At 42.7% G+C, this 23,809-nt stretch overlaps 1 protein-coding gene across 1 annotated transcript; it reads left to right on the top strand.

The window, feature by feature from the left end:
* Window positions 273-23,155, top strand: LOC105155548 (protein NRT1/ PTR FAMILY 5.7-like). The gene is made up of 4 exons (XM_020692089.1): window positions 273-489; window positions 579-793; window positions 21,608-22,065; window positions 22,139-23,155. The coding sequence occupies exons 1-4, from the start codon at window positions 375-377 to the stop codon at window positions 23,043-23,045; spliced, it is 1,695 nt and encodes a 564-aa protein (XP_020547748.1). The 5' UTR covers window positions 273-374; the 3' UTR covers window positions 23,046-23,155.

Genomic DNA, 23,809 nt, shown 5'->3' with positions numbered 1-23,809 from the left:
ATAATAAATGTAAGTTACCTCAAATGATTCGTATTTTGATATTTTTAGGGCCATATATACACTGTTGACGGGGCTACATGTCATAATCTAGATGTTTCTTAACTTTTATCTTACGTTGGACAATCTATCCTGCCATTCTGGGTCAGTTTGCTGGGTTTTGGTACGGGTTGGAGCTCCGACGACCCAACCCGCAAGCTAGAACGTGGGTTCTGCAATATTTTGTTTATTTTGCAATCAAGAGAGGGATTTTTTTGTCCTTTTAGCATGAAATAAGAGTAATCCGCATCAGATAATTTCTCTTCAAAATAAGCTGTACGCAGGAAAGATCACTACTACTAACAGTTCTCACTGCAATGGAAAATTGATTGGAGAATATGGTTCACATAAGAATGGAGAAAATCCGTGCAACACTGCTAGAACTGCAAGCAGTTGTAGGCAGGTGCTTCAAGTACTACATTGTTTGGAACAAGGCTGTTCCTTTCATCTCAGGCATGTATCTGAGCTACTCTCTCTCTCTCTCTCTCTCTCTCTCAACATTTTAACCTTGTAGATGATGGGTTTTTTTCTTTTGTCTCCAGGTTTGGTGTTTGTTCATGCTTGGGTTGAGTATGCGTTGATTCTGGTCCTGATCACGCATCTGACCGACGAGTTCTTGCATTTGCCGAAAGCTGCTTTGGTTGTGAATTTGCAAGATGGGGTAACAGCGATTCTAGGTCTGGTTGTTGCTTATGTGTCCGATGCTTATCTGGGTCCATTTCTAGCAGTAGTCTGCTCAACTGTTGCTTATATCATTGTGAGTACTGCTAGCTTTTGTTATGTCAAACTCAGATGATATATACACTTTGTTCAAGTATAAAGCTTTTCTCTGGCACGCTTGTCTAAACGTTTATGCTCAAATCAATGTACGTAGTAGCCAGCAATACGGTGGTTTTAATGGTTAAATCAGTAGTTTTTTACTAACATGTCACTAAATTGAATTTTACTGAGAGAGCTCGTCATTCTATGTGGACGTATTAGAGGTTATAGGTAGTCGGTTGGTAATTTTGATGGAGGACAAGCTTATTGTTTACAATTCCCAAGAGAATTAAACTTGGGCTTAAAGACAAAAATAGTCCCCTAACATTGGCCATTTCTCGTTTTAATCCTTTAACTTTTGCGTTCTCATTTTAGTCCCGTAACTTTTTAAAATACTCAATTTTGGTCCTTCGACAGAATCTGACAGAATCTGAAAGGAATCTGTGCGGAGCTGGGCTAAATTCTGGACCATTTTACCCCTGAACTACTTTCAAGCGCGGATTTTAGTCCATCTTCACTATTCTTGCATTTTTCATCCATGCTCGCCAAGAATGATATCAGAGCCTAGGTTTATTGAAGAAATATATGATTATATTACATCTTGATATTATTTATCCACTAATGGAGGAGACTCTTTGAGAGAAAATGGAACCGAACGAAAGTTCGAGTTACTCTGAAAATAGAAAATATTTCTAGATTCTGGAAATACAGAGAAGAAAATTTCTTATGAAAATTCTTGACAAGTGTTACAACAGTCCCAAGAGGATTGATCCAAGACTTTTCATGCCGGAAGAGGAAAAAGAATGGCTAAGAAATTTCGAAGTCCAACAAATGCTACTAGGGAATGCAGTGAGGCGTTTACACTCCACTGAAGTCCATGGTAGAATCCCAACCAGGAGAAGCGGAACGGGTAAATTCCTACATAATTTCAGTTCTAAAAATTATGACTGATTGGAAGGAACTCGAGCCGGATACATCAAAGATCTCTCAAGATCTGAGGGAGATCCAAAAGACGGTTCAAGACTATGGACATAGGTTAATCCATATACCTATGAAAATAGAATCTTTGAGCCAAAAGGTGGACGAGGTCCTTAAGATCCTTCCCGATCTACACAAGAGTCTTACAGATCTGAGGGCAGAAATTACAGATCTAAAGAGAAATCAACGAGAGAGCCCTGAGACATCTAGAACTAAACAGGAGCGAATCAGGGACGCCCTTGGAGCAGTACCTCTTCTACACCAGAAGGGGAAGGCCACGGAGATTCCAAAGCCGAAGTCAAGAGAAAATTTAATTATTACTTCTATTAGATCTATAAAATAATGAAAGTAACAAGAGCAGATCTATCAGATCTACAAGAATTGATGGAATTCTTTTTCCAACTCGGGATCGTGGATTTAGTAAATATCCAAACAAATGAGAGCACTCCAGCACTACCACCGCCGGAGGAAGTACATGCTCTAATGATCCTCCACAGGATCAACCAATGAGAGAAAGTGCGGATTTCCACACTAATGCCACTCCAACGTTTATGGGAACCAGGCTAAAGGAAAATCCAAGAAGAAATCCAAAAAGAGTGCAGGAGAATACACCTTGGGCAAGGACCATGCTCCAGCCCTTACATCCATATGGCGCTATACTAAACCTGCATATTATCGATTTCCAAAATATCGAGAAATTGATAGACGAATTGATTGCAGCAATCAAGATAGCAACAACTACCCTAGAGCTCGACAAAGAAAACTTCATAAAGCTTGTGGAGTTGAGCAACAACTACCCTAGAGCTCGACAAAGAAAACTTCATAAAGCTTGTGGAGTTGAGCTTAGAGGGATCTGCAAAGATCGGATGGGATAATACCCCAAAAGATACCAAAGCCAGCATCCTTGTCGGAGATTCAAAAGGTGCGATAGCAGACCGGCTAGGAAGGCTTATTAAAATACACTTCATCGGAGATGGATACTTCGAAGGAAGTAGAGCAGAAAAGGCTAGAGAATATGCACAGGCTCTCTTCAGCCTTGAACTTAGAAGTATTTGCGCACTAGATGAATACATCTATTGGTTTCGCAAGTATTTCTTCCAGAGTAGAGTAGCAACTCCAATGTTCTTCGCAAAAATATGCAGTCCATGGAGGGAAATGTTGATCCAGTCATACAGAGTACCTGAAAGACAGCTAGATTCAGTGGCGTGAAGAATGACTTTTCTTAAAGACAAACTGAAGGATTGGTGTTATCAAGCATCCATCCAGAAGAATATGAAAAGACTGAGAGTTAAAATCAAACGAACCCCTCTCTGTTGTGATAACAATAATTTTTCAACTATTATAGGAGAATCAAGTGAGCCAAGAAAAAGGAGGAAGCAGAGTAGTGACTCCTACCCTAGGAGTTCCAGAAGAACCTTTTCCCGGTAGAGATCATGGTGGACCAAGTCCAAAGCCAGAAATACAAATCTGGACAAAGAACAGGACCAACAAGGGTTTCATCCCAAGGATCTAGACGAACAGATGCAAGATCCACTGGAAGAACCCCTACAAGAAGAACTTTCAAACGGGCCCATACCCGAGCCAATGAAAGTTTCAAAGACTGCAATTGCTGGACTTGCGGAGCAAAAGGACATATATCACCCGACTGCCCGTAGAAACGTGGTGAATTGAGGAAATTTGAAGCCACTGATGATATCCTAGATGCAGTATACTATGGCGATTTGGTACCCATCTACCAATTCGAAGATCTTCCTTCAGACGAAAGCATCTATGAAGAGGAAATAGAGACTGATTCGGATGGATCTTCAACCGAGTCAGAATAATTACAACGAGGGAGATCGGCTTCAAACTTCTGAAAGTCTATCAGGATTCTTTTTCAGAATAACGGTGTCAAATAAAATCATGGAGAGAATCATGCGGCAAGATTCCAACCTTAGCTCATACGATGGATTTAGGATTGGAGGAATTGGGAAAGTCCTGAACCAGATAGGACTAAACCAAAGGAAGCATCACATAATCTACAACGTGAGTTCAGGTGAGTTTGCCTGGTAATGTGAGGAGATGCAATTAATTCCTAAAGAAGAAATTCTTGAAGAATTAAGGAAGCTTAGAGAAGAAATAGCTGTTACTATGAAATGGATCCACATAGGAACTATTGAAGTAGTAATAAAAGCAACTTTTAAGGAAGGAATTGATTCAGAAATACGTTTATCGATAATGGATAGAAGAATCAATAACTTAAGAGATGGATGTCTTGGGACAATGATAGGTAATCTGTATGCAGGAAAATTGATGTTTGACATTCATCCTAGGATTGCATACAACCTAGCAGACCAAGATTTTAGTAGAGTCTTGATCCTTTATCAAGATTTCAAAAGAAAAGATTTAATCAAAGAAGGTAATAGACCATATTTTATAACTTATAGAATAGCTTATGCCCTTTCCAATACCCATCATTCAGATTTGTTTCTTAGGAAAGAGTATATTGAGATTCCTAGAATTTTTAAGGAGTTCGCCAAGGTAATGATACCAGATCCTATTAGGACACCTAAAATAGGTGGTGTTGATATTGTTATAAAAGATCACCTAGTCTTAGATCGGACACCTAGCTCTAGGACTGAGTTTAGTAGTCGGATGTCTTTTTCAAAAGATAGGATTATAGGCTACAAAAGAAAGGAGAAAGAGTTATTAAAAGATTTAACTCCTCAAGAGATTAGAGTAGATAACATAAAGCTTAGATGCCCTGAACGATGGAAAGAAATACAAGTTATATTCGACATCACTAAGAAAGAAAATTATTTTCCTTGTGATGACTTATATCATTTACAGCAACCTGTTGTTGGAAAATATGAGGGAATGCTAGAAATAGCAGGCCATGAAATTTTAGTTGCAGGTGTTGTAGGACGAGAAAATGGGAGTATGACTTTCGGGTTAAATTTTCTCGAAGATCATAAACCATGGGGAAGAAAAGATAACAGAATGGAATTCAATCTTGATGGTGTTATCATAAGGATTGAATAATGAGTCCCTTTCCGATATACATATCTGTTGGTATGTTGTATGATCAATATAAGATAGAGTATTTTGTAGTTTATATTGATTCAGGATCAGGAATTTGCACGACAAAACCTGGAGTTTTCCCTAAGGAAGCAAAGGAAACCTTACCCGTAAAATCATGATACTCAATAAGGGAATACGAGAAGCCAAAATCATGATTGGAGGAGCATTTGGATCACCCTAGTTTAGGGTAAAAACACTTCCTATATACTTTCATGATACAGGTGCCGATATCCTACTAGGTAACAATTTCATTTAAACATTTGCAAGATATATGCAGGATAATCAGAGGAATCTGTTAATCTTTACTACTAACTATGGTAGTCAGATACAGCTGTTGCAAAGAGAAAAGACATTTAACAGGATAATGTCAATAAATTTTCGCAGCAAACGTGGTGATTTTGATGTTAGATTAACTCATCCAAAAATGCAAGACAAGAGAAAATTTGGTAAGATCCTTTTGTCTTTCAGGCAGTAGGGACTCATAGACAGCGATAGCTTCTATAAGGAATCTGAGGAGGAGGTTCTGAACCTTAAAGAAGCACTACTGAAAATAAAATCGCTAGACATCAGCGAAGAGAGCAGGCTTTCTCTTGAAAATGTTAAGAGGCTTATTCAGAGGAACTTCAGTGAAAATCCTCTGGCTTGGTGGGATAGGAACAAGATTGAAGCTACTCTGAAGGTCAAAGATGAGTGCAAATACGAGTATGTTCGATACAAACCTATTCAGGTGAACATGGAGGATAAGAAGGATATGCAGATGATAATCAAAGAGCATATCAGTATTGGACTTATTGAACCTGGAATCTCTACCTACAGTAGCCCTGGATTTCTGATAAGAAACCATGGTGAGATTAAGAGAGGTAAACCCAGGTTGGTTATTAACTATCAAGGTATTAATAAGATATTAGAATTTGATGGTTATTACATTTCTAGTAGAGAACACTTAATTGATTCCATTAAATGAGCAAAAGTGTTTTCTAAATTCAATTGCAAATCTGGTTTCTATCAGATTAAGATGAAAAATGAATCAAAGAAATTTACTGCATTCTCCACACCACGGGGACAATATATCTGGAATGTGCTTCCAATGGGTTTAGCTAACGTACCCCAGATATTCCAAAGAAAAATGGATAATCTTTTTAAAGATTACATTGAATTCATGTTTGTCTATATTGACTACATATTAATTGCAGCAAAAAATATGAAGGAACGTATTAAACATCTTGAAATATTTTCTGATGCATGCCATAGAGAAGGTTTAGTACTTTCTTGAAAAAAAGCTACTATTGCAGTCAATAAGATTGAATTTTTAGGAATCCTTATTAACGAAATAGGAATTGAGTTGCAGGACCATATTGTGGAGAAAAATCCGCAATTTCCCAGATGTAATCAAAGACAAGAAGCAATTGCAAAGCTTCTTGGGAGTTGTTAATTTTGCAGGAATCTTTATTAAGGATCTTACAAGATACAGAAAGGATTTTCGACCACTTCTGAAAGAAACGAAGAGTTCAAAGTGGAAATAGAAAGAAATCTACACCAAAAGGGTTCGGGAGCTGAAACAAGTTTGCAGTAACCTTCCAAAGCTTGCTATACCACAAGACGTGAATGAATTGGTAGTCTACACAGACGCCAATGATTACAGATGGGCGGCAGTACTCATGAAGAGGACAACTGTAGGGGAAGGACCCTGTAGATATACCGGAGGGTTGTTCTCAGAACAACAGACCAAAGTTTGGCACATAAACAAGAAAGAATTCTTTGCGATTTCGAAGGCTTTCAAAAAATGGCCTTTATTTTTATTCTAATTTATTCTTTAAGAAAGCTTTGACATTAGTATTATCAACTTTTAAAGTGAATTCTTTAGCAAGTAAAAATAAAAGGCCATTTTCTGAAAGCCTTCGAAATCGCAAAGAATTCTTTCTTGTTTAAGTGCCAAACTTTGGTCTGTTGTTCTGAGAACATCCCTCCGGTATATCTACAGGGTCCTTCCCCTATAGTTGTCCTCTTCATGAGTACTGCCGCCCATCTGTAATCATTGGCGTCTGTGTAGACTACCAATTCATTCTCGTCTTGTGGTATAGCAAGCTTTGGAAGGTTACTGCAAACTTGTTTCAGCTCCCGAACCCTTTTGGTGTGGATTTCTTCCCATTTTCACTTTGAACTCTTTGTTTCTTTCAGAAGTGGTTGAAAATCCTTTCTGTATGATTTCCTAACAAGAGATGGAGGCGTATGAAGCAAATTCCATCATGTTGAGACTTAGGCACCTTCGAGAAAACCTCAAGGAGCTTGACAGAAAGTTCGGACAGCTAGCAGTTAATGCCCAAGTTGCCCGACAAATTCAAAGAGCCGATCTAGACACTGTCCAGGTCGCAATAAGGAGTTCCTTATTAGCATCCACCTCGCTATGGAACGACTTACGAGAATCAATTCGGAAGGCATCACTTTCAGGGATGACTCACGAGTTGAGGGAGCATAACCCAAAATATGCCTTTAGAGTACAGGGCTCTACACCTGTAGCGTCGGATTCAAGTACCGATTGCACAAGGCCATCACTAGACTCTAGTGAAACGACAACAATTGAATCACAGGAAGTGTAAACTCCTGTAGGTTCAAGTCAACCCAGCACCTTTGGGGTTAAAGAGGGAGAGATTAACCTTAGGCCAATGACAGGCACCTCTAAGGCTAATACCAACGAATTGATATCTTCTTCTGCTTGGCAGGATTATTAGCGTATGTGGAAAAAATTAATTTCCCGCAAAGGAGTCAACCCAGGCAAGACCATTATCGTAACGTCCAGAAAATATAACAGAGTCTAGATGTTAGAAGGGTCTAAAATAGAAATTGTCAGAAAATGGTATGATTTTGGAGCTCTTGCTTCAGTTCATACTATGTCACCGAGTTTTCCAGAAATCTCAAAACTTCCGGAGTGGATTAGTGGGGCGGTCTTTGATTCATGGCAAAACAACCCCCACTTGAAAAGAGGCGATGTTCTGGAGATAAAATTTGTTTCAGTAGCTCCAGAAACTGCAGGAAAGGGGTCTCATCCAGCATTCCATTTTATGAAGCTGCAGAGACCAGATATGGTAGCTTTCAACAAAATTAAAGCTGCCTCAGGAGAAGCTCCCTTTGTATCAGCCATTAGTGAAGATAGTATCTCTATCAGGAGAGCTTGGGGATTATGGGTCTATCTCTCAAAGATGGACAAAGTCAAGTATCCATTCAAGATTTTCTCAAACAAAGTGAATGGATCATTCCTGTTAAATTCCAGGACAGGAAAAAGCACGAAGTTCTCTGAAAGCTTATTCGAGAGAAAAAGGATGTTAATTTGGGAAAATAAGCTGTCGGCAATTGAAGCCACAAGGATGAAGATGTGCAACATGTTGCATGTTGGGCAATGGCATAACCATATATGCCCTTGCTGCGAGAAACACAAAAAGCCCCTGTTCGGGACAAAGATTCGGGTCACGAAAAATAAACCCGAACGGGACCAAGACAAAGAAAAGGGAAAAATTTTTACCAAGAGAAGTAAAAGTTAAACGATGTAAAAATTCGAGAGGATAAGACTGTCGACAGAAAACAACAAAAGCCAACAGTTAGCAACGCAGCCAGTTGGAAATCATGTGACCGACAAACCATTATGACCGGCAACTGGAAATCACAAGGCGATGACGAGCGCAATGAAATCATCACAAAACAAGTTTGGAGTCCGAATTTCAAGTCCGGGGACGCCTATAAATAAAGATGCAATGAAGCAGAAGGGGGACATCAGAAAAACTTCTCCTACTCTTCAAAGCATTATTCTGAGTGTTTCCAATCATTCTAGTATTTTAATCTTTCGGTTTATGGGGGTTTCCCCAATGAGTCTAGTCCTCTATCCTATGAGAGGCTAAACAGTTGTCTCCTCCAACGAAGAAATAGTATCAATGTAATATTTTCGATATTTTTCAATAAAGAAAGGCTTCTATTCCACTTGTTTATCGAAGATATTAATAAGTCTCTATTTCAAAACACCTTTTACGCCCTAAGGTAGGAAACGAAATAGGGCTGTGCTGTTTTGTTACTGAAGGAACCAAGTTTCTACGAACCATCTGTTGCGGTAGTGTGGTTGGAAGAAGTCCGTAAAACTGAGGACTTGGAATACCCGGAAGCAGGACGGTCAAACCAAGGTATGAATTTATAGAGGCTTAGTTATATTTCGGAAGCATGATGGGCCAAACTAGGGCATGTGTATAGACTATATTCATTTTTCCTAAGAAGGGCAAAATGGTCACTAATTTGGCTGGAGGACGAAAATGAGAAAATTTAAAAAGATACGGGACTAAATTGAGAAATTGAAAATTAGGGGACAAAAATGAGAAATCGCTCAAGTTACAGGACTAAAATTGTTTGAAAGCTTAAACTTGTCTTCTCATTTTCATGTTGGAAAATTTCAGTTCGAAGTAATTGAAACAACATTTTGAAATATTACAATCGAATTTAGAAATCAAAAGCAATTAAAGTCACGTTGGAATAAGTGACATAAAGCAATTAGAAATGCTATTTATGACAAGAAATTTAAATCGAAAACTTACAACGAGAATTGTATCATAACAATTCTCAGTCCAATTGAAATCGTTAATTTTACCAAATCACAGAATTACTGCTTGGCTTGAAGAAAATCTACGTTCCGTATCAGTAGTGCACTAGGTTCAACATAATTTCTCCCAGGATAAGACGGTTACAGTTCTTTCGATTTTAGTACTATACCGAAGAACACCTCGATCAAATACTTAGAAGCTCGAAATCAAAACTTTATAACTCAAATCTTTAAAAGAATACTATAGATGCTGAGAGAGAGGGAGAGAAAAATCTCAACAACTAGAATTGTTGTTTGCTCTCTTTATTTTATTGTTGTCTACTCCAAGTTATAAAGACATGCCAAAAAACCAATCATAAAGAGGGTAATGAAATCAACCATAATGGCCTTAATTTGGCCAAATGAAATAGCCAGTATGAAACGGATGAGTAATAACAAGGCCATTCAATTCCTCTTCAATTCTGTGAGTTACATTTCAGCGGTTATAGTTTTTCAGCAGACTTACTGACCTGATGGGTATACACTTGTAACCCTGCAATAAGACCAGATTACCCTTCATTAAGGGCATTAAAGTCATTTCGCGATCAGGATCTGGGCCTCTTGTAACGGGCGGGTCGCGGAGGACCCGAACCGGGTCGCACAAACCGACTGAAAACCCAGACAATGGAAGTCGTTCGATCAGAACATGAGCCAGTAGGATAAGGCCACGTGGCCCAGTACTTGATACCCAGCTGTGCTCTATAAATAGACCCCAATGCGCCATTATTGAGGTAACTGTTGCGCACTTATTGAGTTAGAACTTTGAGATCGCATACAATTCTCTCGATCAATCCAACTTGAGCGTCGGAGGGTCATTGTCGGGGACGTGCCTGACGAGCTCACGGTTCGTGTTTTATTCTCAGGGAACCCAAAATTTGATCTAAAAAGAGTTGGTCTATCTGGAGTGAGATCGTCTCAGGAGATCGCTAATTTCGACCCAAATCAGTTGGCGCCGTCTGTGGGAACATCTGAGAATTCATTATCATAATAGAATGTTCATCGAGGAGAAACGCCGAAGAGGAGGAGACACCGAGAAAAGGAGGAGCAACTATCTAGTTAACCCAAGACGAACTACAGAGAATGATAGAAGAAGCTAGTCGGAAGGCAATTGTGGAATATGAAAGAAGAACAGCGACTCCACTGGTTAAGGAAACGGCGAGGAGGCAGTTGTTTGAGAATGTTGAGCCACAGAGAGAGTCGAGAGTGCAAGGCGAACAAGAGCACCGTAGCAAGCGACCAACATCATCTAATGCCGGCTCCAGCAGTCATGTTCGCGCGAAGAGAAGGGAGCCCGTGATATCCCGGGCCGAGGTCGAGAGCGTGGGTAAACAGATACACAGCTTGAACAAGCAAATTGATAAGCTGAAGAAACGAGGAGAGATAGTCTCCCAAAACAAAAATTCTCCTTTCTGCAATGACATTCTGGTCCAGACAGTCGAGCCGGGTTTCAGAGTGCCCGACTTACTGAGGTATGACGGGATGAGAGATCCCCAAGAACACGTGGCCGTATTCGAGATGGTGCTGAATTTATATGGGCAGTCAGCCCCCATCATGGAAAAATTATTTGTGACCACACTTACAGGAAAAGCTCAAGAATAGTTCACTAATTTGCCCCGAGGAAGTATTGAATCATACGAGCAACTCATACAAAAATTCAACTTTCACTTTGCAAGGAAGAAGAAGCAGAAGAGGTCAGCCACCCATTTATTCAATATCCGCCAAAGGAAAGATGAGACACTGAAGAATTTCAACGGGAGATTCAATAATGAGACCTTAGAGGTGCAAGAATTGAGGATCGATATGCTTGTGAGCATCCTCATCCATGGGCTACGAAAGGGTCCTTTCACGTCTGCTCTCGCACGCGATCCGCCCAGCAACGTCGAACAGCTAATGGCGTTAGCACAAAATACATTGATGAAGAGGAGATGAACGCAATGAAAGACTCCGAACGGAGAGAGCGCGACTATGCACCCAGACGACCTCATGAGAATAGAGAAGGGGGTGGCAGCAAGCAAAAACCGGAGAAACAGAAGGAGCCCAAGTATATCCCAAAATACCATAACTACACTCCGTTGGCCATGTCGCGAGAAAAAGCTTTAATGATGGTGGAAAATGCGGATGTTTTGAAATGGCCGAGACATACGAGGTACACCCCCTCCAAAAAAATTTCTAACAAGTATTGCAGGTTTCATCGGGAGAGGGGTCACAATACCGAGTAGTGTTTTCAGTTAAAAGATGAAATCGAGAGACTAGTTAGGCAGGGATATTTTCGAGATCGCGTCCCCCCAAATTTCAAAATCAGTGGGGAAGGAAGGAGAAGCAGATCAAGGAGCCGAGATCGAGATCAAAACCCAGGTCCCTCGAGAACTGATAGGACCCCGATCGGCGGGAGCAATGCACCCACAAAGGGAGTAATATACACGATCGGAGGAGGGCTGAGAGCCGGAGACTCGAGTCGAACACTGAAAAGGTGCGCTCGAACTGTGGAATCGAAGGTGGATGATGAAGAGGCCATCTCGTTCGATAGTTCCGACAGATTGAAGAATGGCGGGGATCAGAACAACCCGATGGTCGTCAAGCTAGATATCGCGAACTTCACTGTCCACATGGTGCTGATCGACAGTGGCAGTTCAGCGGACATCAATTTCAAGAGCGTGGTGGATAAGATGGGGCTAGAGAACGCACGGCTCGAACCCGTAAAAATCCCGTTAGTGGGCTTTGGAGGAAGCGAAATGGCCTCACTGGGGAAGATCGAGCTACCAGTGTCCATGGGAGAAGAGCCGAAAAGAAAGACCTTGATGGTCAAATTTCTGGTAGTAGACACCCCATTTACATACAACGTCATCTTAGGTCGGCCAGGGCTGAACTCGTTCCGAGCGGTCATCTCCACGTACCACATGAACATGAAGTTCCTTACTGAATACGGGATTGGAGAAGTGTCGTGCGACCAGAAGGAAGCTTGAAAGTGTTACAATCTGTCGTTGAAAGGGGAGCCAAAGCCGAAGAAGCAAAAAACTAAAGAGGACGCTGAACCCCGACCATACGAGGCCGAGCACTTGAAACCCAGCGAAGAATACAAGGCGATTCAGCTCGTGCCCGACGAGTCTAGTAAAACGACCTGAATAGGGTCCAGCATGAAGGATGGAGAGATGGCCATGATCGAATTTCTGAGAAAAAATGCTGATATGTTCGCATGGAGCCCATCAGATTTCACAAGGGTCGATCCGGAGGTCATTATGCATCGACTGAATGTTGACCCGATGGTTCGACCTGTACAACAGAGGAAGAGGTCGTTTGGCAGTGACAAAAATGAAGTCATCAGACAGGAGGCCGAAAAGCTGCTTAAAGTCGGGTACGTATTGGAGGTCCAATACACTGATTGGCTTTCTAACGTGGTGCTCGTCCCAAAATCCTCTGGGAAGTGGTGCATGTGCGTTGATTTTACAGACTTGAACAAAGCTTGCCCAAAGGATCCGTACCCACTGCCTCGGATCGACATGATGGTAGACTCGACCACTGGTTTCGAAATCTTCTCAATGATGGATGCTTATCAAGGATATCACCAGATTCGAATGGCTGAAGAGGATAGAGACAAAACCTCATTCGTCACTGAGAAGGGGATTTATTGCTACAATATGATGCCATTCGGACTAAAGAATGCGGGTGCGACCTATCAACGGTTGGTCAATAAGATGTTCGGTGACTTGCTGGGGAAGACCATGAAAGTATACGTTGATGATATATTGGTCAAGAGCAAGAGGTCGCAGGACCATATCGAGGACCTCGCACAAGCCTTCCGTATTATGAGAACATATGGCATGAAACTGAACCCGGACAAGTGCACCTTCGGAGTAAGAGGAGGAAAATTTCTGGGATACATAGTTAGTGAATGAGGAATTGAGGCAAACCCAGAAAAAATTCAGGCTATTATGAGTTTGAGATCGCCGACTTCGATCAAAGAAGTTCAGAAGCTTACGGGCAAGATCGCATCACTGAGCAGGTTCATATCTCGATCGGCAGATAGAAGCTTACCGTTCTTCAAGATCCTGAGGAAAGCGAAAAACTTTACATGGACCGTGGAATGCGACCAGGCGCTACAGGCGTTGAAAGAATATCTTACCCAACCCCCCTTACTCGCAAACCCTAAGGAAGGAGAGATATTGTTTTTGTATCTGGCGGTATCCGAGAATGCGGTTAGCTCCGTATTGGTGATGGAGGAAGGAAATAATCAAAACCCGGTCTACTACGTCAGCAAGATGCTTCAAGGTGCAGAATCCCGGTATTCAGAAATGGAAAGGCTAGCTCTGGCTTTAGTGGTAACGGCTCGGAAACTGCGACCCTACTTCCAGTCGCATAAAGTGGTGGTACTAACAAACCAACCTCTCAAGCACGTGATGTCGCGACCTGAAGCCTCCGAGAGATTAATCAAGTGGGCGGTCGAACTGGGACAGTACGACATTGACTATCAGCCTAGGACGGCCCAAAAAGCACAGGTGCTGGCAGATTTCGTGATGGAGTTGTCCGGCGACCAGAAAGAGCCAGAAACAGCCGAACAACCTTGCCTGAAATGGATGTTACATGTGCATGGATCCTCCAATGCCAATAATGGAGGAGCAGGCGTACTAATCCAAGGACCCAAGGGGGTAGAGATCGAAGTTGCAGCTCACTTATCATTCCCAGTGACGAACAATGAAGCAGAGTATGAGGCACTCATACTGGGTTTAGAGCTCGCACATGACGCCGGTGCCCGAGATCTGGAGGTTTTCACGGACTCGCAATTGATTGCTCTACAGATCGAAGGAACATACGAGACGAGGGAGAGGACGATGTCATCCTACAAAGAGGTCGTGCAGCGATTAATGGGTAAATTTGAGAAGTGTTCTGTTTTGCAGATCCCTAGGGCAGAAAATGACAAGGCAGATGCCTTATCTAAATTCAGAGCTGCAATGAACGGAATTCGAGATCGAAAAATCACGGCCCTAGTGCGCGAGCGATTGGTCCTTTCAAACAGAGCCGAGGTGCAGGTAGTCTCAGAGATAGGGTCGTGGAAGGACGAAATCGTGAAGTATCTTGAGGACGGTACCCTGCTCAGCGACCCCATTGCTGCGAAAAGAGTCAAATTTCGAGCTACCCGATTTACTATGTTAGCCGGCCAGCTTTACAAACGAACGGTGGATGGGCCTCTCTTGAAATGTTTATACGAGCAGAGAGCCCTTTACGTGATGCGGGAAATCCATGAGGGAAGTTGCGGAAATCACTCGGGTGCGAGATCACTCGCACAAAAAATCATGCGACAGGGATATTTCTGGCCTACTTTAGTCAAAGACTCTAAAGACCTGGTGCGAAAATGCGAGAGCTGCCAAAAATACGCTTCCCTGATACATCAGCCGGCGACCCCAATGGAGCCAATCAAAATAGCGTGTCCGTTCGATAAGTGGGGAATCGATATTGTCAGACCCTTTCCACCCGCCCAAGCTCAAAAGAAATTCATCATCGTGGCAGTCGAGTATTTCTCCAAGTGGGTCGAAGCAGAAGCAGTAGCCAAGATATCTGAGAAGGAAGTCATCAACTTCATCTGGAAGAACATTATTTGCAGATTCGGGATACCTCGAATATCAATATCTGATAATGGCACCCAATTTCAGGGGAGAAAGATTATAGAATGGTGCAAGGAGCTGAAGATCGCACAACACCTTCACTGCAGTTGCGAGCCCTCAAGCAAACGGACAAACTGAAGTAACTAACCGGACGATCTTGCAGCACTTGAAGACACGCCTCGAAAACAAGGGATCATGGGTTGACGAGCTGCCGGGAGTTCTATGGGCTTATCACACGACTCCGCGATCTACCATGGGTGAGACCCCCTTCTGCTTAGTATACGGAACAGAAGCTATCATTCTAGCAGAAATTGGGGAGGAGTCGCAAAGAATCATGCAGTACGATCCCGAAGCTAACCGAGATGAGCGAAGTTTCGACCTCACGGTGATTGAAGAAAAGAGAGAGGTCGCGTATGCCCAAATTCTGCACCACAAGGGATTGATGATGAAGAGCCATGATCGCAAGATTCGACCACGCCAACTTCAAGTAGGAGATCTCGTGTTGAAAAAGGTAGAAGCTTCCAAGCACATAGGAAAGTTAGAGCCGCCATGGGAGGGACCATACAAGGTAACCGAGATCAGAAAGAAGGGTACATACAGGCTACAAGACATGCAGGGTCGAAACTTGCCACGCCCCTGGAATATACAGAACCTGAAGAAGTTCTACGCATGAACAGGAAAGTCGTACTATGGAGCCTGTGAAAGGCCATCAACAAAGAAGATCGAGTCTAGTGCCTGTGAAAGGCCATCAACCTGGAGGAGGTCGAATTCTGGAGCATCAACAAAGAAGATCGAGTCTAGTGCCTGTGAAAGGCCATCAACCTGGAGGAGGTCGAATTCTGGAGCCTATGAAAGGCCATCAACAAAGAGATCGAGTCTGGTGCCTGTGAAAGGCCATCAACCTGGAGGAGGTCGAATTCTGGTGCCTGCGAAAGGCCAACAACCAAGTGATCGAATTCCAGAGCCTGTGAAAGGCCGTCAATCATGTAAAGGTTAGGGATATCGCATTCAGTATACTGGATATAGTCATCACTGGATATAGCATCAACTGTAATTTCCTCGGAACAATTTACATTCAGTATACTGGATATAGTCATCACTGGATATAGCATCAACTGTAATTTCCTCGGAACAATTTATAAAACTGCGTACATTTTTATTGCTTATCTTCGACTCCGCGATCTACCACGGGTGAGACCCCCTTCTGCTTAGTATACGGAACAGAAGCTATCATTCCAGCAGAAATTGGGGAGGAGTCACAAAGAATCATGCAGTACGATCCCGAAGCTAACCGAGATTTCGACCTCACGGTGATTGAAGAAAAGAGAGAGGTCGCGTATGCCCAAATTCTGCACCACAAGGGATTGATGATGAAGAGCCATGATCGCAAGATTCGACCACGCCAACTTCAAGTAGGAGATCTCGTGTTGAAAAAGGTAGAAGCTTCCAAGCACGTAGGGAAGTTAGAGCCGCTATGGGAGGGACCATACAAGGTAACCGAGATCAGAAAGAAGGGTACATACAGGCTGCAAGACATGCAAGGTCGAAACTTGCCACGCCCCTGGAATATATAGAACCTGAAGAAGTTCTACGCATGAACAGGAAAGTCGTACTATGGAGCCTGTGAAAGACCATCAACAAAGAAGATCGAGTCTAGTGCCTGTGAAAGGCCATCAACCTGGAGGAGGTCGAATTCTGGAGCCTGTGAAAGGCCATCAATAAAGAGATCGAGTTTGGTGCCTGTGAAAGGCCATCAACCTAGAAGAGGTCGAATTCTCGAGCCTGTGAAAGGCCATCAACAAAGAGATCGAGTCTGGTGCCTGTGAAAGGCCACCAACCTGGAGGAGGTCGAATTCTAGTGCCTGCGAAAGGCCAACAACCAAGTGATCGAATTCCGGAACCTGTGAAAGGCCGTCAATCATGTAAAGGTTAGGGATATCGCATTCAGTATACTGGATATAGCATCAACTGTAATTTCCTCGGAACAATTTATAAAACTGCGTACATTTTTATTGCTTATCTTCGTACGTGCACACTTTCATGTCTTTGTTGTTATCTACTAAGCAAAGTAAGCCAATCATGCGATCTGAAAAAGACGCATTCAATTAAACACGAACTGAAAAAGACGCGTCCAACCGTGCGATCTGAAAAAGACGCATCCAATTAAACGCGAATTGAAAAAGACGCGTCCAACCGTGCGATCTGAAAAAAACGCATCCAATTAAACGCGAACTGAAAAAGACGCGTCCAATCGTGCGATCTGAAAAAGACGCATCCAATCAAACGCGAACTGAAAAAGACGCGTCCAATCGTGCGATCTGAAAAAGACGCATCCAATCAAACGTGAACTGAAAAAGACGCGTCCAATCGTGCGATCTGAAAAAGACGCATCCAATTAAACGCGAACTGAAAACGACGCGTCCAATCATGCGATCTGAAACAGATGTGTTCAAATTCTACGATCTAAAAAGACAACCTAAATGTGCAATCTGAAAAAGATGTACTTCACACGCCGACTGAAAGAACGATCGAAAGAAGACAAGTTTTGTGCGATCCAGAAGACGTGCAATCTTTGAACGAAAGGAGGCATTCAGTAAATAAAAAGAGAAACAAAGTACACAAGCTGCCAAAAGTCAGTCTTTCCATTGATCGAATGTCATTTACAGGGCGATCATAAACCTACACCCCAATGTCCTATTCTCAAAAGAATTACATTTCCAAAAAACGGTCTATAGGTTTTACAGTTCGAGAGTGGTCAGGTCAGAATCCTATTACAAAAATGGGGAGATTGGGACGAGTCACGCATTAGCCTCCGCTTCCAGCTCGTCTCTCAAGGCCATAAACTCATCATCCTTCAGGTCAGGATCAGCAGGATAAGGCTGGAGGCCACCATCAAGCGCGATGCTAAGTTGACCGCGACCGAAAGATTCTTGAAGTCCGCCAAGCTTTGTGATCTGAGACAGGCAGGTCTCATAACCCTTAGCGTATGAATCCGCGGAATTGAGCTCGAGGGCAGTCGTGAAAGTGTCCGTCTTCAAAAAGTCACGAACTGCAGACATCCTGGAGTTAGCCAAGACTTGCTGATGTTCTTCGATAGGAATGCGACCAGCTTGGCCTTCTTCCACTCCATGCTTGTGGCCTTCTTCACGTCCAGCTTCGAACGCTTCCCTCTTGGCCTCCGCTAAAGCCACCTCCTTCTCAGAGAGAAGAACCTCCCTCTCCTTCCTGGCAGCATCGAGCTCGGCCTCTATGCTCGTGACTTTCTCACCAAGGACCAGCATACTATCTGCATGCTTGAGGTCTGCCTCATCTCGCTGTACCAGTTGAGCCTTGAGATTTTACACCTTCTGGTCTGTTTGAATGAAACTCCTTCGATAGTGGGTGCACTTCAGAGTGAGACTCCGGAGGAAGGTCATGGCCTGCAAGGTCGAATAAAGCCAGTAAGAAAGCAGAACGAAGAGATAGACAATCAGCCAAGAGAATACCTGAATTAGGGAATGAGCCCCGAACTCTTCGAGCCGAATGGGGTTGTTCGTCACCAGCGAACCTTGATCGCGAACGGAGATGATGGAATCATAAAGATCGAAAGTGTCATTCCCTGCTTCGCCATAGAGAGTCGAACTGGACATGCTATCCCATTTTGGGGGCGGTTGGTTACCTCGAAGGGCCGCCCTGCTCTCCTCCCAACATGCCACGAGCTGGGCTACCCTAAAAAATTTGTCCCGATTGTCATTCTCGCCAGTCTTCTCCGCAGCTTCCCTAGTCATCCTGCTCAACACGTTCGAGCTATGCAGTTTGGATTGGGGAAGGTTAGAGGTTTCTGCAGGCTCCTTCCCTTTGCCCTTATCATTTGGCCCTTGCTTGGCCTTATTTCCCGAACCTCGTTTGGGTGAGGATCGCTTCCTCTTTTTAGGTCGCTCCTCAGTGGGAGGACCTCGCCTTTCCTGCTCGACCCCCTGGTCGCCACTGACTTCGTCCAAGTTTAATTCTAACTCCGAAGAGTTGTAGCCATGGTGACCTCCAGGAGTAGAAGGCGTCTCCTCACTATCGACCAGGATGGGTTGCTGGCCGACGGGGCTCGCAGATACAAGAGCCTTCGAAGGAACCGGGGAGGGCGAACCAGAAGGGGGATCAGATGAAGCTGCAACCTCTTTCCCCTTCCTCAATTTATTTTGGGCCGCTATCATCCGTATAGCATTGCGTGAACTCATGATTAGATTATCTGCAAAAATTAGAGAAGTCAGTACATACGAGCACACCAACAACGGAATGAATGGGACCGGAAGAGAAAAATCACCTAAGGACTCTTCGATATGGAGGGACGCTGGAGAGAGCCCAGATAGTTGCAAAACCTTCTCAGTGAGAAGTTTCTTGGGGTCGTACTTATAAGCCTTTAGGCTCCTTATCTGATCACCCTCCAGCCCCCCTCCACTTGTTTTCGGGATGGGTTTATACTTGGTCCATTCGTTTTTAAAAGGCCATACACCTCTAGGAGATCGAATGAAAATATAGCGATCTAACCAGACCCCTACATTCGACTTCAGGGCGCTCAAGTATCCACAGTCGGGCTTGGCCGAAAGATAGAAAAAACCTCTACTACCGGATCGTTTCGAGGTGGTGAAAGAGTACAAACTCCAAAAATTATCAAAACTGGGTTTTATACCTAGGAATTGCAATTACAACAAAAAGGACGATATGAGACATTGAATTGGGGGAAAGTTGGATAGGGCACAACCCCAGTTTATTCAAAATCGAGGCTATAGGGGGAGCCAAAGGGAATCGCAGTCCGGCATCGAGGTGTTTGATAGAAAAAGCACTAAAACCCTTGGGGGAACGATGCATGCGATCAAACTAGCAGGGATGATAATTTCGTAACTGGAGGGTATATGGTATTTTTCTCTAATCTTGAGAACGGGAGTCCTAACTTTGCTGACTACAGCTTCCCAAGGGTTTTTAGCGAGCCTATCCTCGAATTTCGCGAGAGTTGAGGGGCCGGCATGTTCATCGGTGAGTTTTGAAATCGGAAACTTTTTGTTCCTCTTTGGAGAGGTAGAAAAAGACCCATGAGAAGACCCAGACATGGACCTAGATGCGGACTCTGACGTAGACCCAGACACAGACTTAGAGGTAGACCCGGACGCAGACTCAGAATGGGTCACAGGAGACCCTGAGCCAGGTCGCGACTTAGAATTCAAACTGGAACTAGAGGACATCGTACCTTAAAACAGGATGGCTCTGGAAGCTGCAGATCGAATGCGAACTTCAAGTCGTGAGTGCAGGTCACTGGAAGTCTATATATGGGGCAGGCGTGAGAGTTTGAATGACCGGTATATTTATAGGCAGACCCCTCTTGAAATACGCGCCACAGATCAACCACTGAGATGCCGACACGTGTCCGCCTGGGTAACCGATCGACGGATGCGACTGTTCGACTTCTTCAAAGGCAAGGGTCATGCACTTTGAAAAAGTGGGGGAGTAATGATGGGTATACACTTGTAACCCTGCAATAAGACCAGATTACCCTTCATTAAGGGCATTAAAGTCATTTCGCGATCAGGATCCGCGCCTCTTGTAACGGGCGGGTCGCGGAGGACCCGACCCGGGTCGCACAAACCGACTGAAGACCCGGACAATGGAAGTCGTTCGATCAGAACATGAGCCAATAGGATAAGGCCACGTGGCCCAGTACTTGATACCCAGCTGTGCTTTATAAATAGACCCCGATGCGTCATTATTGAGGTAACTGTTGCGCACTTATTGAGTTAGAACTTTGAGATCGCATACAATTCTCTCGATCAATCTAACTTGAGCGTCGGAGGGTCATTGTCGAGGACGTGCCCGACGAGCTCACGGTTCGTGTTTTATTCTCAGGGAACCCGAAATCTGATCTAGGAAGAGTTGGTCTATCTGCAATGAGATCGTCTCAGGAGATCGCTAATTTCGACCCGGATCATGACCTATTTTCCGAATTCAAACGAGTGAATCTTATACGGAATTGAAGCTCTGTGGGTCTAATTTCAAATGGTCCAAGTTTCAAGTCCATTGGAAATTTTCACAGAAAGTTATGACTGTTTTAACAAGGGCCGACAAAAACAAAGAATGATATCTAGAATTTTGTTTTTGCATTTATTCTATGTCCAAAATTCTATGCTTATTAGCTGATGTTTAGGCACGACTTGTAATCTGATGTTATCCGGGCACAATTTAGAATACAGAATTTCTAAGATATACTCCTCTTCTCTTCCTTCAAAAGTATAATTATACAATTGAACCTAACATAACTTCTAACACTTAGTCTCTAGTGTGTTGATACTCGAGCAACATTGACTAAGTTGAGCAATGTCATTTTAAGTTTTGGCTGAAAAAGATACTTGGCAACAGGTAAGTTCCCTTAGTTGGAATAGATGTGTCGATAAACTCCATCCAACTTAATTTTGTACTTATCAAACATAGATGAATAAAAATCAACTTAGGGATTATGTACCACAAAGTGCAGCCAAGTTGCAGGTGTTGTTATTGCTATTATGATTTGATCCACCTGGGACGTTTCCTATTTCTACAGGGATTAACACTGTTGTTTCTCGGGGCGTGGCATCTAAAAAGTATTGAGCTACAATTACTGTACGTGGCATTGATACTGGTAGCTTTAGGCCGAGCGGGCCTTGATATCCCACTCAAGGAGTTTCTTGCCTATCAATTTAGAGAAGAGGGGTCATATGCAGACGAGGAACAATTAGAGAGTCGTAGAAAGATATGGTGGCGTCCGGCTTATATTTTAGGTATCTGTGCATCTGTTTATGTGTTTGCAAATGCTGAATGGATCCAGCTCTCAAAGATAGCAGCAATTGCTATGGGGGTAGCCTTTGTGTTATTCGTAGGAGGCGCAGCATTTAAGTATAAGTACAAGCCACCTGCTAAGGAAAGCATGCTAAACAACATGCTGCAAATCCTGCGTGCAGCAGTATCGAAGAGACATCTTAGGAATAGTACTCCTTCCAGAAATGTCATTCCAATACTAAGGTAAACAGTTCTTTTTCCTCTTTTGTTGGATCAAGTTCATGTAGGATGTAATTAGAACTAACGATTTGAGCAGGTGGTTAGATGCAGCTTCGGTTGAGGAACCTTCACCTAGTCGGGCAGAACAAATGAGGCTAGGAAGACTTTGGAGTCCTGAAGATGTACAGAAAGTGAAGATTCTGCTCTCTATGGTCCCTCTGTGGACAACGTTACTCGGTTATGGTCTACTGCAGGCCACAGGAAGCACTTTCTTTTATGAACAAGTCGGTTGCATGGACAGTCGTCTGGGTCAAATTTCGGAAGTTCCCATACTTATTTTTGTGATAGTGCAGAGTTCAACTAGGTTCATAGTCTCGCGTCTTTGTGATTTACTATTTCCGTCTTATTGGAGTCAGAAAGTTCCAGGGCAAGTTATGCTTACAAGGATTGGAGCTGGAATGGCAATTTCACCAGTATGCTGCATAGTTGCTTGGAGGATCGAGACGTACAGGCTGCAGAAGTATGTCAGCCACGAAGTTTCTGTCACTGTTTTCTGGCTAATCCCACAGTTCTTCTTACTGGGATTCGTGGAAGGGCTAGTGTTTGATGGGATGGAAGAAGTGTTTGCTGCGCATGTTCCTGAATCGTTCAGGAAGTACGGGCAGTCTTTCACTCAATTCGCTCTCAACATTGGGAATTTCGTCAGCTTAGTTTTTATCTTAATCTTCCACGGCTTGTTCAACGACTACTTAAACACGAGTGGATTGGCGACGTATTATGCGTTGTTAGCTTACATATGCTTTGTGAATTTCCTGTTTTACTGCGGTGTTGCAACCTATTACGTGAAGGAATCCTATTATGAGAAAGACGAATCACCTATTGAGCAAGAACTACAGCAAATCCAGAATTTGGACAGCCATGAAGCTCAGCTGACTGAGCAAGAACTAGAGCAAATCCAGAATTTGGACAGCCATAAAGCTACTGATCATCTGCTGGCTAAATAAACTTGAAGGGCTATAAGGAGATTGCCTATTGCAATCCCAGCAATTTCTTTTCTGCTTCTGTCACTTGTACTCATCACATGATTATAAGTTGATTTCAAATATGTTTAAGGTGCCTGGAAAATACTACGCTCCTTGTTCGTACCAAAAAAATATAGTTAATTTATAATAGAAAAATATTAATAATGAAAATAGAAGGAAAAAAAAAGAAGTAAATGATGAGTATATATAGATCTCCGACAGCTTTACTTAATTACAACTACAATCGTGTTATGTGAAAAATTGTCAATTTTTTCTTGATATTTGATATAGTTATGTAACACTTAAATGGAGATACGAAAATATCAATATAACTCTTACAAAGGGTGTTGATAACATCAATGTTGTGATTTTCTATTTCTTTTTACTTTTACATCTTCAAATTACAAAATTTTTGTTTAATTTTTTTATTTTAATTTATTTTCCACTTCTAATTAGTATCAATAAATTTAGGAAATGAATTACAAATGATAGAATCAAGTTGTTCCCACATTAATTAAAAAATTACTACCGATTCTTTTGAAATACAATTGTGTGCAATAACGATTTTTTTTTAGTGAATAGTTAAAATTATATTTTAAATTTCAATAATCAACGATCAACATTGATACTCTATCAAACATTTTTTCTCAAGCCCAAAGTTAAAGAAGCAGACCACCATACAGTCCAGTAGGGCTAGCCCATCTATTTATACTAATCTGATAGGCTCAAAAGCAAGTCCAATCTAG

Source organism: Sesamum indicum, linkage group LG2 (assembly GCF_000512975.1).
Source record: "Sesamum indicum cultivar Zhongzhi No. 13 linkage group LG2, S_indicum_v1.0, whole genome shotgun sequence".
In the NCBI taxonomy this organism is placed as follows: Eukaryota; Viridiplantae; Streptophyta; class Magnoliopsida; order Lamiales; family Pedaliaceae; genus Sesamum; species Sesamum indicum.
This window is presented reverse-complemented; position numbering and strand designations above follow the sequence as displayed.

Bases quoted from the DNA above. Each gene is read 5' to 3' on its own strand.
- LOC105155548 (XM_020692089.1), top strand. From the start codon at position 375: ATGGTTCACATAAGAATGGAGAAAATCCGTGCAACACTGCTAGAACTG. The intron at 490-578 runs GCATGTATCTGA...TTTTGTCTCCAG, and splicing joins GGCTGTTCCTTTCATCTCAG to GTTTGGTGTTTGTTCATGCT. The intron at 22,066-22,138 runs GTAAACAGTTCT...CGATTTGAGCAG, and splicing joins AATGTCATTCCAATACTAAG to GTGGTTAGATGCAGCTTCGG.